We start from the raw sequence: 16,949 nt of genomic DNA on the forward strand, positions 1-16,949 counted from the left end.
CATGTAAACACCATGAGAAAAATTGCAGACCACTTTCTCCTAAAAGACATCTGTAATTTCGGGGGACAGCTGCCTAGGACTGGAAATATAATTTAAATCAAATGTCAAAAAATGTTGCATACATTATTTGACAAAGATGTTGTGTCACACAGGGTGCCTTTTGCAAAATGTAAAGGCAGCAGCAGTACTTAATCACTTATATCGTATAAAGCTGGGTCTCCAGCTGCATTTCAGCAAATACGTTGCATGACAAAGGAAACTAAATGTAACAAGGCAGGGCTGTACGCTGTCTCAGGATCAGATCTCAGGATCCAAAGAATAAACAAGCACATGATTTATTTCAGTTTTCCCCTTACTAAATGGCTTTTACAATATTTAGAACTCTGCATGCTTAGTGAAATCAATTTCACCAAGGAGTCTAGGTGTAAAGGCCTCACCTAGCATGGCTGACACAATCTGGAGTTTGTAGAGAGGAAAAGGCTCATGATTTCACCCTATTCTCCTCTCAGGCTGTAGTAATTAATAAAGTGTGTGTGTGTGTGTGTGTGTGTGCATGCATGTGTCTTAAAGTCAGTCTTAACTGCTGGCTTCTTGAGAAGATTTCAGAAGCTGCTCACCCTTGCCTGCTAGTCTCCTGGTGTCTAGCGTCCTGCCTTTAACCAAACTGGTTCTCGGTCAGCTACTAATTCCCGAATAAAGCAGAATCACGCCAGAGATGTGGAATGGCTGGTTCACCTGTCACACTAAACCAGCAGTGCTCCATATCTTAGGAGCTGGAAGTCACAACTCAGCCTTTTGGAATGATGGAAACTAATCAAGGAGAGAAGCAACCTAGAAGTAAGGAGAAATTTCCTAACAGTGAGAACAACTAGCCAGTGGAACAACTTGCCTTCAGACGTTGTGGATGCTTCATCACTGGAGGTTTTTAAGAAGAGACTGGACATCCACATTTCTGGAATGGTGTGGGGACTATAAGACATCCGAGGTCCCTTCCAACTCATTCTGTTATTCTGAAATGCTTAGTATCTCTGAACATTGGGGGGAAGGGGCGCTTTTTATAATCTGTTAAATGTTTCAAGGGGACAAATAAGACAGAAGGCCCTTGTGTTGGGTTGATATCACTAGAAAGAAAGAATGGGAATTCTTTTTTTTTTAATCCTTTTTGCTTGTTTCCATTTTTTCCCAAGTTTGAAAAGTGGAAATAAGAGTTAGAGTTTTAATGTTTATTAAAAATAAATATAATGTATTGTTAACCTGGTAAAATCTTTAATGGTACCTGCTCATTATTTTTTTAAAAAAATGTTTACAAAAATTGTTTGCAAAGAATAATGTACTATAAATAATTTTAAATATTTAAATATTTAAATTTAAATATTTAAATATTTAAATAATTCACATATACACAGGACAGAGGGCGTTAAGAAAAAGTTGGTACAATAAAGAGAGCAGTGATTCCAAAAAGTTTGAGAAGTGCTGATTTAGAGTTTTCTAATCCTTTTGTAGAATTATAGAAAATTCAAATTTTGCTTTTATTTACAGGTTATCTAGTTGCTGAAGCTCAGATCTTTCAGTATGCAAAGTGTTCTAATCCCTATCTTTAAAACTGTCTCCAGTTGCCTGAGTTCACACAACACACTATCCAAATGCATTTTAGCCAGACTGCACAATCTCAGCTGTAGTTTTAGTATACAGAATATAAACCAATTATATTGTACTTAGGAAAAAGTGGAAAAAGAATGAGAACTAAGAGCAAATTGGTAGACAAATGAAGGGAAGGGAAGCTGAGGAATCAGGTTGTTGCAAAACCAAATTGTTACGCATCATCTTTGTTGCCTTTTGCAAGAGTTGCTGGGAGGATGGGACCAATGAAGTCAGTGCAACCAAAGTGGACAGGCTTAATTTGCACATCTAATTTAAAACCTGCAGGATGGGGTTAAGAATGAAATTACGATCAACCAAGCACTCATAAATAAATTAAGCAGAGCAAAAAAAGATACTTCAAGAGGATATTACTAATACATGTGCTTCATTAAAAACTAAGGTGTTCTTTTCATTTTACCTATTGATAAAATTGGAATTGACGGCCTCACCAGGTACACTATAAAAAGACAATTTTAATTACATATATGACTACCTGCTTTTTGATTTTTTATCTCTTTGAAAAGACAAAAATGATGAATAGAATGTATGAGCTATCCATTCTTGACCCTTTAGGAAAAAAACCATATTCTATAACAGGTTCCCAACTTTTGGGCACCAGGGACCTGTTATATGGAGAGAGGTTTTTCCGTGGCCTGGAGGATGCGTGGTTTTGTGTGCTGCCTGTATCCTGCGGATGGGGCTTTCCTAGTTTGTGTGGACCAGTTGCTGGCATGCCGCGGCCTAGTACTGGTCCAGGGACCGGGGGTTGGGGACCCCTGTTCTACAAAATTATTTTTCTTATGACAAACAATGTCCTTATATCGTTTTCAGGGATGACCCTCTGTTTTTGCAATGGCATTCAATCACTGGCAAAGCTTCCAAGCTTAAATTGCTGTACAACGAACTCTTTACACCAATGAAGATTGAAGTGTGACCACCGAAATCATATTCAATTCATTGTTTTAATTTTTGATCAAAATTACCTATGATACAAGCCACTTAAGTTGGAACCTGTTTAGTTTCAAACCCTCCCCCCCCCCAAAAAAAGGGTAGAATTTTAAGAAATCTGTTTTATATCAGGAAATCAACAGCAATTTACATCTATTTTAATGTAACAATCCTTGGGATTTGTTTCTGCACCTCACCAGAAGAGTTCAGCTTCCCTCAGTGCGCAGAAGAGGATTGCTCTGGTGGGCTGCAGGAATGGAGCTTGGATCTTCAGGATCCGAGTCCCATTTCTGCACCCCACTAGAGGAGGGATGGGAAGAGGTTCATTCTGCAGGTGGCAGCAGCTTGCAATCTTCCTTGCCGGAGAAGGAATCTGGCAGAGAAGATTTGCACATGGCAATCATATGATCACAGGATGCTTGGCTACCGTTCATAACACTTATCCATCGGTTCGAGGGTATAACCTTAGTCCCCTACCCCCCCTCCGTTTATCACACTGTAAAATACTACCGGACTTCACGAAGAAGGAAATTTCGACTGTATTGAAACTTTTCTTCGATATGTCGGTGAACAATTTGTTGGACATTAAATATCCCAAGGGGAGGTAGAGGAAAAAATAGGAACGTCATTGAATTTGGATATTTAAGAGGAAATACTGCTGAACCTATCCAGGGAGGCAACAAAGTGGGGGAAGGGAGTTGAATCTGGGTTGCCTCGTGCTACTTAAGTCGTCTATCAACAAAGCCCAAATATATTCAATACTTCCACTGTAATTTAGCAGTAGGGTTGCCAGGTCTGCTTCCAAAAAATAGCGGACAAGCAGGGGGGGGGTTAAGTAGTAAAAAAGTAGATTGTACAGCTTTAGATTACGTACCATTTCATCATAAAGCTTTTGAATAAAAAAAATGTCCACTATTTTGTGAAAAAAAATAGTGAACATAATGTGAAAAAAGTGGACTGTCCACTCAAATAGTGGACACCTGGCAACCCTATTTAGCAGCAATTTTTCACGTAGATCGTTTAGAGATAATCAATAAAGGGAAGCTTTTAGGATGATTTACGTAAAGATTTCTTTTAGATTCTAAAGGTTCAAAATCATGTCATAGCCATCCTTGTTTGGACTTTGTTAGCATATGATGTGAACTCAGCTATTTGTTTCCAACTATGGTTTATAGCTTGATAATATCTCAAGTAAACCTAGTTAGTTCATCAGGCTTTATTCAAACAAAACAATGGTGTAGCGTGATGTTCAAAGCCTGACAGACAACGTCACTTGGTTCCAATGACAGTGGAGTACAGGGCTGCGTAGAAAAGAAAACATTTCTGAATTCCCTAGACTTTGAATCTCAACTATGCTGAGATTACACTTTAGCTGTATATGTTCCTACTGAAAGCAGAAATTTGGTCAAATACGTTTCGTAAGCTGTCTCTGTGTTATATTAACTTGATTTCTGGTTACATTTGTACAATAAAACTAGCTCTTTTAAAAAGTCCTTTGACTATTTGTTCATTTCATTTCTCCCTGCTATTTCAATAATAGTAACAGCCAAGAGCTTTCACAAAACAGATCCTTTCTCACAACAGGCAGGCCATAATAAAAGTCATTATATCAGGCATAAACGGCTTGATGCAATGTAAATGGATTTGTGACTGCTGCATATTTCTCTCCAAGATGCCAATGGATTGCCTGCAGCTCCCCATCAGCCTTCTCATCCAACTTCCCAGCACAGATGGACAACCACACTCAGAAGGCAAACTGTACATTGTGGAATTGCTCAGTGCCAGAAACTGATCGTGCTTATCAACATCACAATAACAATGGCAAGATGAAGAAGAAAACTTTGGAATGTCACAAAGATAATTTCTTCAGGCAGCAAATCCAAGAACTGTGTCCCGCAATTCCTTGAGCAGGACCCCCAGTCCTTCTAAGCCAGTGGTTCTCAACCTTTTTAATGCTGCGACCCCAACCGGTCGTAAGTCGAGGACTAAACTGGTCGTAAGTCGAGGACTAAACTGGTCGTAAGTCGAGGACTAAACCGGTCATAAGTCAAGGACTACCCAACCGGTCGTAAGTCGAGGACTTTCCCTGCCCGGGAGCACCGCGCATGCGTGGTTCCGCCCCCTGCGCCGGCCGAGGCGTAGCTGGGAAGCAGCAGAGATGGAGCAGGCCGACCACCAGCTGGCCCAGCCCAAGGGAGGTAAGGCACCCGCCGGAAAAGGGGGAAAAAATGGCGGACAAAAAAAATGGTGGACAAAAAAATGGCGGACAGCCTTGCTTGGCGACCCCCGTGAAATGGTCGATCGACCCCAAATGGGGTCCCGACCCACAGGTTGAGAACCACTGTTCTAAGCAGATCTAGGAAATAATAAGCTCCTTAACTATTCTTCCTGCAATTCTAAGTGGAAGGGGCCCACATTTCTTGATTTCAAGTGAGAACCACAAGTCTAGCTCCTATGAGCCATACTACCCCAAAATTACTTGACTAACATTTTCAGCCTATCAACACTTCCTTGCTCGTTTCTGTTTCTTAACATTTCTGTTTGGTCTCCATAATGATGACAGCAGCCTTTCTCTGTAAAATGAATGCCTAGAGGGTGTCCCACTAAATTAGGCTTTTCCTCTTGGATGAAAAATACATTAACATGGATAGGATTTATTTTCAAACACAACCACTGTATTATTATATTTTAGATATGCACACCACCTTTTTGTGGAAAATTCAAGGCAATTTAAAGGATCACCCATCATTTTATCTCCAAAGCAACCTAATGACATAGTTTGGACTGACTGGTCTGTAGTTGCCCAATGAATTTCAATGGCTGAGGACAGATTTGTTCTCTAGTTTATTACATCTAGACAGGGACAGCCAGAACTGCCTCATACTTCATTAGAAAGTGACCCTTCTAAGGATTGGAAAACTGTTGTGATCTTTTGATCACAATGGCTGTTGCTCTACAGCTGAAAATATTTTGAAGAAGTAAATTTTGATGGGAATTTTAACTGTGGGCTGCCTTGAATTTAGCACAATTTAGGCCTTGCACTAAAGAACTACTGTACTTCTGCAATTTCTCCTCTTGAACATTGGGGATTCTTAGTAATAGAGTGCAATAGGAATTGCTGAAGGAAGACAGAAGCATTCAAAATTTAAGATGTCTTCCTCTAGTTCCTCTTCAGTCATAGCTTGATCCTCTACCTAACTATAAAGTAATATCTAAATCAGGTTTAGGAACCTGGAGAGTTAAGAAAGGAAAATCTGCCTATAACATGTTGTATAAACAGATTTTCTTTTTTAAAAAAAAATTCTTCCAAACCTCATTCAGATACTACTTCTAAATTGCTGTGGGGAAAAATAACTCACTTGTGGACAGCTTCCTAATAACACTATTATGTTTAAATGCTTGGGAAACCAGAATTTTTGGGAATGTCCCCTATCTTCCCTATGTTAAGGCTGCTATTGCCAATGTGTACTCTGTTCATTAACTAGGTTTGACAATCCTTAATGCATGGAGAGTCAAATCTGCTATATTAAACATGCCACAAAGACATGACTTTTGCAGGACAGAGAAAGAGGCATATACTGGTACCTCGGTACTCACCATTAATTGGTTCCAGGATGTGCGATGAGTACCAAAAACGATGAGTACCAAACAATTTTTTTCCCATAAGGAATAATGTGATGAGTCACAAAGCAGCTGATACTGATAAGTTCTAACTTGTTCATTGAGTGCCAAACAAACAATGAGTACCGGAACAAAATTCTCAAAATGCATTGAATACCAAATTTGATGAGTTTCAAAGCTGTTGAGTACCAAGATACCACTGTATTTCATTAGGTAGGCTAACAGTAAGGCTTGATAGGGCCTCACCTTTGCAAACCCTGTTACCACTCAAATGATGATGCATTGATCCTAAAATCATAGTGTAGCAGTGAATCTGAACACTATCAAGTCCAGCCCATTCCTTCAGAGAAGGGTTAACTATCTAGTCCCTACCACATCAGCCCATCTAATAAAGAAATGGATTCCAAACACAGAGAACAGATGTATCACGTAGAACAGGAGTCCCCAACTCCCAATCCATGGACCAGTACCAGGCCGCAGCATGCTGGTCCAGTACAAACAAGCAAAGCCCCATCCGTGAGATGCAGGCAGCACACAAAACCACACATCCTCCGGTCCACGGAAAATCCTCTCTTCACGGAACCGGTCCCTGATGCCCAAAATGTTGGGGACCTCTGACATAGAATAGTCTCTACAGAGTAAGCGCATTGCTTAGTTGCTGAAGTAAATGTGGCTAAGGAAGAAAATCATTACATACAAAATTACATTTAAAAAAAAAAACAAAAAAAACCACAGTCATGGTTGGCTATCTGAACAAAGGACATTCACTCCAGGATTTGAGGGCTGCATTCAACTTGACAAGAGGAAAGGCATTTGTTCAAAATGTTTTAGACATGCCTGGGTTTCATTTCATGTGGTTTTCAATTTAAAGCTTGTTCTTCCTGAGGCTTCACGAAGAAAGTGTATATAAAATAAACGAGGTCTTCTGTTACTGTTGCTTCCGAGAAAAAGAGAGAGAGAGTGTGTGTGTTAATGGACTACTAAAACATTTTCCAGATTTTGGATGTACCAGTATGCACAATAATGCCAAATCCTCCGGCATTCTGCAAATCAGCATTCCTGCACCAAATGGCACAGTAATGCCAAATCCAATTGAATCACTAGATGCACCAAGAGGATATCTCTGGTCAAGCATTACAACGATCAAGTGACTTTAGGAAGCTCTGATGACAGAGCAGAGCAATATGTAAATTTAATCATATCCAGCCTTACGAATTTTCCCTGCTGCACAGTAGAAGTGTTCTTTAGGCATCTTTGAACTGGCAGAAAATTATACTAGCATGAAATGTGCTCACCTGTTCCTCATCCCTATCCTGCATCTTTTGATCCAAGTCATGACCAATCATCTGGCTTCCCTCCAATGGGAAAAAACTGAACAGATTTTCTATATGGGGATACTGCCCCTGGTTGGACTTAGAATACCTGATACAGATACATGGGTGATTTGAGCCATCCCATTTTTGACCCCAGGATACGATAGAGACATAACTGAAAAGAAATGTTGCCAGGATGTGTTTATGCTGTGATTAGCTGAAGTAGGAGTTACCCTTAGTCAATAGTTGAAGAGAACTGTTAAAATCAGTGACATTTATGACAGCGTAAGTGGTTCTCCTTTATGTTATTCTCACAATAGCCCTTGATGCAGGCTAAGCTGAAACCGTGCACAGAATTTAAATCTAGCTCTCTCCAGAGCAAATCTATAGTGTTAGGAAAAGGCACACATTATGACATCTGTGTTATTTTTAAAAACTTGCAACATTTCAACAGTGACCAAGAACATTAACTTCAGAAGAAGTTGTAACCAACTTTAATTCAGAAAGACCTTAACTCAAAATCTTCCTTGTAAAAGAAGATGCTCCCACCCTCTTCAATACCTTTTGTATGAAGTTTGTGCTGATGCAAGAGTTCTTTCAGAGATTCGGGATTTTCAAACTCTTGAGAATACTGCAGAAAATCTTCAACTTGGTCAATTTTAGCCGCAAACTGTAGAGATACGGAAAATAGACTCTTCAAAAAGAGCTGCATGTATCATTGAAAAGAATCAAATATGCTTTTCGACTGCTGTGCACACCATTAATACACTTGTCCTGTTCTTCTAAAACTGTCTTCCTCGACCTTGTACCTTTTAGATGAGGTAGATTTCAATTTCAACAGTTCCCAGCCAGCAGCACTGAAAATAATTGCTGTTTCCACTGCTTGTATGAAATAGGGACCTCTTCAAAGAAATGGAAACAAGGATCTGTTATCTGCTTGGTTGTTGCCCTCATCCTCTGATTTTTGCTAGCTTAACAAGTTTCAAACAACGACAAATCTTAAATGCCAAGCATTGTGTTGACTTGCTAGAGCAAAGAAAATCAACTGAAACAGTTCTCTGGCAGGCAACATAATTGTTCCAGCTTTTTAAAAAATTCCCACAGATGTGTTGCCTTGTATTTCCTCTCCTCCACCTTGCTGCCACTAACTGAATACAGCCTCGAGGAAATATTTGATTGTACCAAACAGAATCCCCCCCCCGCCGCCCCAATCCTCACATTCTTCCCTAAAGCAGAATGCTTTGAAACCAATGGGGTGTAATATCTACCAGATCATCCTACCCTGTAGCAAAATATGCATACTAATAAAACAAAACAAAAAATACTCTCAGCCACCTCAAAAAGGCCGTAGAAAAGAGTAATTTATCTTGGTTCTCACAGACCCCATTGCAAGTGCATCTTCTATGGGAAAATTCTCATGAAATCATGGCCACTATTGAAAAGATATAATTCTTAGTCTTTTTATTCCAAAATGGAACTTTGGGAGATTCCCTGAAAAGCAAGTATTTTTGAAAACACAAGATTGCCTAGAGTGGCCTGTTTTCTTGCTATTCAAGTACCCTGCCTTTTTTTTTTTTTTTTGAGGAAAATACTTCTAGCTATTATGTAAATTGGAATACACATACATCTAGGTAGAAGATAAGCTCACATACAGTTAAGCACTGTATTAAAATATGATACATTTTAATTTTTAGCTGTAATTTAATTAGCTGAACAGTGGTCTCAGAGGCAAGCTCTACAAAACCAGATGATGACTAGATGGCAGGAAAGATGTAGAAATTTTTGCTTCGGTCTGAATTTTTGAAACCTGGGTCAAGTAGTTTAACATGTTATAGTTTACCATATTGACCCAGTGGGAGTTTAGCCATTGATCCAAAACAGTACCTCTGCAATGAATGTTTGTGCAAACTAGTAGCTTATTGTGTGTGTTTATTTCCCTGTTTCATTTTATTTGGTTTCTAATCTCACTACGTATTTCAGGCAGGCTAATAGCTTTGCCTTTTCTCTCCTAAATATATCTGCTGTGTGTAAAAGAGAAAACCCCTGATCAGGATGTTGGTACTTCAGATGAAATTAAGAAAGATCGTGAAAAATGATGCCTTTTGCTCAGTCTGCTGTTTTGCAAACATTCTGTTCCATTTTTATTATTTTTATGATAGAAAGCAAATCCATTATCCTCCAGCGTTTGGATTTAACTTCTGACTTTCATTAAAGAATATCCTGGAGATGAGGCTTGTGTTTTATCATAATAAAACAAAGATTACATATAATCATATTCTGTCAATTAAAGCAACGCTTTCCAGCAAGAGGCTTTCCATTTGAAATTGACACGTGTTATTTCCCATTTGCCCCTTGCTTGGATATTTCAAGAACAATAAGGATAGATCCTTGGTTCCACTTTTGCTACTTCAAGGAATCTGATAGCGTGCATAACCAACTGCCTGCCCGCCTCTGCATGTGTTTCTGTCCTGCTGAGAGAAATGAAATTCCCCTAGTTCAGAACTGCAACAGCAGGTGCTATAAATCTCCCCCTGGGGCCCCTGTATGACTTATGCTTGGATAATTTCCAGGACAGAGAATGGGGGGGGGGGGGGAGACCTTCTCCTCAAATGTTGGGATCAAGAGGGAGGTGCCTCACTGAAGAACAGGTGAGTTCCTCAGGAGTAGAATGGGCCCTGCCATTTTTTTTCCATATGAGTTATGGGGAACTCCTTCAACACTGAATAACAGTATTGATAGACCATAAAGTAACTAAAAAGAGAAAAATGGTATTTCAGGACCAAGATATGGAGACGGGCCATTGTTTTGTTTTTTTTGCTAAAAAGGACAGAGAGACGGGTGCAATTTACAGGTAGTCCTTGACTTACAACAGTTCACTTAGTGACAGTTCAAAGTTACAAGAGCACTGGAAAAAGCGACATATGACAGTTTTTCACACTTATGGCCATTGCAGCATCCCCACGAACATGTGATCAAAATTCAGACATTTGGCAACTGACTCGCATGTTTTGACGGTTGCAGTGTCCCAGGTCATGTGATCACCTTTTGAGACCATCTGACAAGCGAAGTCAATGGGGAAGCCAGATTCACTTAACAGCCATGCAACTAACTTAAGAATGGCAATGGTTCACTTAACAAGTGTGGCAGGGAAGGTTGACAAATGGAGCAAAATTCATTAAACCCATATCTCTCTTAGCAACAGAAATTTTGGGCTCAATTGAGGTCGTAAGTCGAGGACCACCCATATAGGATGCAAACAGTGTATGGCAAGAGTTTCAGGCTTGCCTCCTTTCTTTCATTGTCTCAACCAAGCCAGGTTTTCTAGTTACTTGCTTTCAGAGGCTACTCTGAAAGTAATTATTCAATAGGATAAGACAGTTAAGAAGAGTAACAGCAATGCCACTGGATGAATAGTTGCTAAAGGAGATGATAAGTTCCCTTTTCCTGGGATGTTAAGGCAGCAATCAACACCACCATCTTGACTTTTTTGACTTCCGATGGATGGCATTAATTTGCATTCCTACACTGAGAAAGCGGCTGGATTTGGTGATCTCAAACGTCGCTTCCAGCTCTATGACTTTATCTGATAAGATCCCACTACCGTAAAACATTTTCCCACCCTATGGTTTTTGCTCTGGTTCCGATCATTCCTATGGAAACAGAAAAACAGCTGCAATTGTCTTCCCCCCCCCCCTGTCTAAAGTCATCAAATAGAAAGGGATACTTGAAATACAACAATGATTTGTTTTCTTTGAAGGTGAAAAGAATTTTCTATTCTTGTAGACTGACCTCGAGAGCATTTGCAAAGAAATCTAAACTCAGTTTTAACAGCGTCCTCCGCTTCTCGAGAACAATCGTCAGGGAGTCCCAGGCATCTCCTAGAGACTCCGCCATGGCTTCGTACAACTGCTCTTCATCTTGATGTTCCGCTGCTGTCTTGTCGGCTTCCCGTAAGAGATCCCAAACGTGGCCTTCTAAGGGCTGCAGATAAAAAAATAATGGATCAGAAATCAGGATAAAAGTCTCCCAGCAGTATGGACAAACCTCTTTTAGATTTGCTCTGTTCTTTGATTGAAAACAACTTCCCAGAAAGGTCAGGACAATCCACCTCTCCATTTTACCCAGAGGAAAGACCACTTCAGGGGGTTACAGCATCCATGCCTTTTTGCCCATCTTAAGAGCCCCCTGCATGCTGACTTCTCTGCTGACTTCCTTCTTGGCTGGGCCAGCTGCTGGACACTCTCTAGAGCAGCATCTATGCCTCCTTTCCCATGCTCTGGAGGTCTTATGGAGGGAAGCCATAAGGGCTGCCAATGACAGGGTGGCAGCTGCTGTTCTGGAGTCTAGAGCAGAAATGCAAAAAGAAAAGCACTCTGCTCTGGTTGATGTGGCCAAGAGTGGTGGAAGAGGGGTATAATCCAACCCATCTGCCAGACTGCAGCCTTATCCACACTGCCCAGTGGCCCCATCACCTGAATGAGCAGGCATTTGTTTCTGGAGAACATTGTCAACTAAGATTCCCCACTCACTTCCATTTGTTCCTATGTTCCACTTCAAAGTATACTTTCCTCTTAGTATCACCTTGAAGGCACCTCTCTGTAGTACTGTTTGGGCTACTGCATTTCTGTTAGTTGTGTGCTAGCCACATCAATTAAGAGCCAGTGTGGTATAGTGGTGAAGGCCCTTGACCTGAAACTGGGAGATCAGGACTTCCACCTTGGGCACCAAACCAGCTGGATGACCTTGGGTCAGTCCTTCTCTCTCAGCTCTGGAAAGAAGGAAATGGCAAACCACCTTTGAAAATCTTGCCAAGAAAAATGCAGAGACTGATCTAGGCTGTCCTAGTAGTCAACAATGACTCAAAGGCACCAAAAATGAAACAAAGCAAAACTCCAAACACACAGCAGTTGGTTGGCTGTTTTGTAACTTAACTTGCTAGACGCCCTCCTTCAGCCTAATTGTTGCATCAGCCCAGTCAGTGTAACTCATACTTCATAGATCAACTTTTGTTGGTTTCAAACATGGCGGGATTCGTTTCCCCCTTTCTGAAAGTGATCTGAAGTAACTGGCACAAAAATCAAACAGCTGACCTAGTGCCCAAGGGAGGGTTAGCATTCATAGTCTCCTTGTTTCTAACCTTAAAAAGCCACCCCAAACTGACTCTCATCTGCATATAGAGAGAGACCCATCAAACGTATGCACATGCAAACAAATGAACCCAAGTTCTCTTTCGAGGCAGAAATGACCAGGCTCAAATTATTCTATTTTGAACACATTGAGTGAAGATCTAGCTCTCTGGAAAAGGCTCTGGTGCTGGGGTAATTACTTACGATACCTCTTTAATTTTTAGTTCAGATTTAGTGGGTAGTAATATTGTTAGGGTGAATATTGATTATTTGCAAAAGCATTGCAATAAAATGTCAGAATATTCATTTTAATCTTAACAAATATTAAGCATGCTTTCTATCTTAAACTGAGGCTGATTCAACACATTTTCCCCTTTATCTGACACCTCAGAGAACATTTAAGACGTGTTGGCTATGAAAGTTATTATGCTATAAGTTTAAAATGATAAGAGAGGACATCTCGACATATAATATGAGCTTGGCCCACTTTTATCTCATTTTGTTTGGTTGTTATTATGGATCTGGGAAAAGGAATTACTGTAGGCTTAAAGATATGCACATAATTCTGAATTGTATAACCCCAATTCAGAATTTATTAATACATGAAAAAGTGTGAATTTGCCTAGCATGAAGAATTATCATTCTTTTATCATGAAAGATGGCAGCATTCTGCATTTTAAGTCCTAGAGAAATGATATGTCTGTTCTCTGCTTATGAGGTTGCTTTTTTATTGATGTGATAGAAAAACTGATCAACATTATTCCACATAGTCAAGTTCTCATACTGTGCTTAAAATCTGAATGCTTTTTATATTTATTATAACATTTGGTTGTTTTTTTGTGCCTTTTTAATTTCTTTCTGTACATTAAAGGATTTTTTAAAAAACATTTATTCAGTGGGTCGTACAAGCGGCGGTGACTAGAGATGGAGCTCTCGCCTCACAGTCAGGAGGCTGTGAGTTTGATCCTAGTTAGCAGGAGAGATTTCACTTTTCGGGCACAATAATTGTCTGCTACGAACTCTGCATAGGCCTCAGGAAAGGCCAACCAGCCAGTAAATGCAGGAGCTCCATTCAGTTGCCCGACTCCACCCCAATGCAAGGGATTACAGGGTCATTAAAAGAAAAACAGTTCAGTGGTTTGTACAAAGCTAGGTAATTAGATAAGCCACGTTTTAGTTCATTGAGGTTTTGTGTGTTTAAACTTACTCAGATTAAAGCAATCTTATAATTTCAAAAGGTACAGGATCCTGCTTGTCCTATAATCTTAGCAGCTGGTTTACCCAAAGGAGTTATGGAGCAAGGTGAAATGTATTCATTGTTGATTTAGAAATAGTATACAGGAAGTTCTTGAGTTATGGCTCCAATTGAGCCTAGCAATTATGGTCATAAACCTTGATGGTCATAAAGTGGGTCACCCAATGATTGGATCCAGTTTTATGGCTTGTTTCACAACAGTCATTGAGTGAATACCACGGTTGTTAAGTAAAAATTGCAGTCATTAAGTGAACACCACGGTTGTTCATTGGGCCAGTTTTTGCCAGAAACCAGAATTAAACACTGGCTTAAACAGCTGTAATTGCAGGGTTGCTGCTGAGCACCCAAAGTGCAGTCACATGACGGGGGTGGGCAACACTGGAATTTTAAAATCTAGTTGTGAGTTATAGGTTTTGGATGGCTCCGTCATAACTTCAAACGGTCACTGAGCAATCAGTCACAAGTGAAGGACTGCCTGTATAGGTTTGCCTTTGCCTCAGGACAAGTCATTTTGTTTTGGTTCTTTTGCTATTTTCTCTGTAAGGCCTAACACGTATTGCCATTTCTCTTTATTTCAAAATCTTCAGAATATCTTCAGCACGCCTTCTAGAGTTGATTTATTTTGTCCATTTTCATCTCAGCTCTTTATCATAACAATGGATGTATGGAGTGCCAGTTTTTGCTTTACTTTGGGTGCTATCTGGAAGAATGCATAATGAGAAGAGGAATCCATAATAGACAAATTAAAATCCAGGATAACTCATTCTCCTGATACAGACTATAATAATAAGAACTGAAGATAGGAAAAGATGAAATTCTCCCGATAAAGACGGAACTGAGAAAAGGAAAATAATAGAACACTTAAACATTGTTGCTTCGAACTCAGAATTGTAATATCCAGATTGTCCCAAGCCACCATATCTTCTGCCAATAGTGGTTGCGTCTGAATTGGCTGATAATCTCCCTGTTCTAAAAGAAATGCGATGGAGAAATACTTTTCAGAAGTAATGAACTATTGTTTCTTAATTAAAAAAGAAAGATTAATAGTTGTCGCTGAAAGAAAAAAAACACGAAGACAGAGTTACCAAAGATGAATTACTATTTGAAATATGAACTCTGTACAATACAGACCAAGAGAGAGAAAGAGAATGAAAAAGGAAACCACCACAAAGACATCCTCTGAGCATAAACAGATGGAGAAACAAAATGCATGTTTTTAATTGGAGGGCTTCGGTACACCGCCTGGGGCCATCAACTCCCCATTTCACGGCTGCTGAAGGGAAGAGGACGGATAAAGAGAGAACATGAAAAATATATGAATGGAGCTTAAGACAAAAAAAAAGAGTTTTACTTTGCATGTCTTCACTTTGACACACACATTTTCCTCTTTGCCTTAGATATCTTTCACAAGGTTCATCGAATTCTCAGCCAACCTTCATTTTAGAATCCTGACTGTATATGCCAAAACAGAGACTTTGTGAAAAATACAAGGAATTAATTCAGGCTCTTCCAGTAGTCCTTTGAATCACACAGAACATGTGAGCAGCCTTGCCTAATTTTAACCAACATGTCCTCAAGGGAGGTCAGAACAGGTGAGATAGATCAAAACCCAACCACTCTGATATCTCTGTCAGTTATGCGCACGCGCGCGCGCGCACACACACACACAAACACACACACACACACACACACACACACACACACCGTACAATTGAGGGAAGGTTTTGATCGTGCTATCTCAACTACCATTTATCTCTTTTGAGTTACCTTCAAAAGGTGTTTTGGAATGTGCAGAAGTCCAACGGTGGCCTTCCAGGGCATGAAAGGCACAGTTGCTTTAAGGAGTTGCAGATGGAAGCTACATTTTGGCTCCTTCAGATTTTGAAGTATTTTTGGAAAGTCAGATCCAAAATGCTTCAAAGCCTGATTGATTATTGTACTTAGGGATAAGGCTGAAAAGTTTGACTGAAGTATACACATTGTGTAGAAGCCTTAGTAAAACTATTTTTGCTACCAACCCACTGCTTATGAAATAGGAGGTTTGGTCAAGAATCCTGAAAGCCACACTGGATAATTGCATTCTTCTGAGTCAGCTATTAGTCTTCAGGCTGACTTAGTCTTAATTCTAGCAGTAAACTTTGTATTGGACACACTTGCCTGATTATCTCTTTTTGATGTTGCTGGAAGGGTAAATGGCTTAAAGTTTCTAAAAATATTTTCCATGCTGAAGATAGGGAATACTAGCTGGAAGATGTGAAAGCTTATAGCAACTTAATGCATAATGTAATGTATGATAAAATGAAAATACACAGAGCAATCCCTACATACTCCAACCTTAATCCTGCTTGGTCTGACGGAGTTTATTTTCATAAAATATGTACTGGATGGCAGCCTTAATTCAGCTCACAGAACAAATGTCAGTGGCGCACTCATATGCACACAGAAAGTAATTTGCTTATTTGTATTTTCCTCCTAAGAGTAAGCTCCAAGTGTGTGGGTAGTTTTTCAGTTTCTCACTTTCATGGCCATACCCACGATGTATGTGCCATGATTAATTTTTAACATGAGTTGTCAATAATTTGTTATTAGTACTTTTCAATTGTTTCAGTATTTACATCATTATTGTAGCTATTGTCAACTCCTTAGTCCAGTTCTTTATTTTTTAAAAAAATCTAACTAGGCAAAGAGCTACTACCAGTTCTTATGGTTGGGAAATTCAGGATTTCATTATGCACATCCCAAATTGGTGTTATAATTTTATATTATGCCTGATCAGAAGGCTTACTCAATTTTTTTGATTATCTTTGTACAGGAGTAAGCAAATATATCTCCCTCATTGTTCCCATCTGTTGCAATATTCTATACAATGTATCAGTGCTTATCGCTAAGCACTTTCTCAAACAAAAGCTAGCCTACGTGACCAACAGCTATGTCACGTATGCCTAAGGTGACTTCCTCATTTCCTAAAGGGCACAAAAAAGACCGTATATGGTAGTAAGGAAATGTTCCCCTCCTCCTGAGATGTAACCACTCCCATACCTGATG

At 39.7% G+C, this 16,949-nt stretch overlaps 1 protein-coding gene across 1 annotated transcript in view; it reads right to left on the bottom strand.

Annotated features, from left to right (window-relative positions):
• Window positions 1–16,949, bottom strand: part of LOC107294305 (coiled-coil domain-containing protein 141) — a gene marked incomplete at its 3' end in the record, with an annotated part of 44,600 nt that overhangs the window by 1,679 nt on the left and 25,972 nt on the right. The window contains exons 3-4 of the mRNA XM_015823531.1: window positions 11,313–11,504; window positions 8,085–8,193 (exon numbers count right to left, since the gene is read on the bottom strand). Coding sequence (XP_015679017.1) covers window positions 8,085–8,193; window positions 11,313–11,504 — 301 coding nt within the window. The remainder of the gene's footprint in view (window positions 1–8,084; window positions 8,194–11,312; window positions 11,505–16,949) is intronic.

This window comes from Protobothrops mucrosquamatus, unplaced genomic scaffold (genome assembly GCF_001527695.2).
Source record: "Protobothrops mucrosquamatus isolate PMUCROS unplaced genomic scaffold, P.Mucros_1.0 scaffold1905, whole genome shotgun sequence".
In the NCBI taxonomy this organism is placed as follows: domain Eukaryota; kingdom Metazoa; phylum Chordata; class Lepidosauria; order Squamata; family Viperidae; genus Protobothrops; species Protobothrops mucrosquamatus.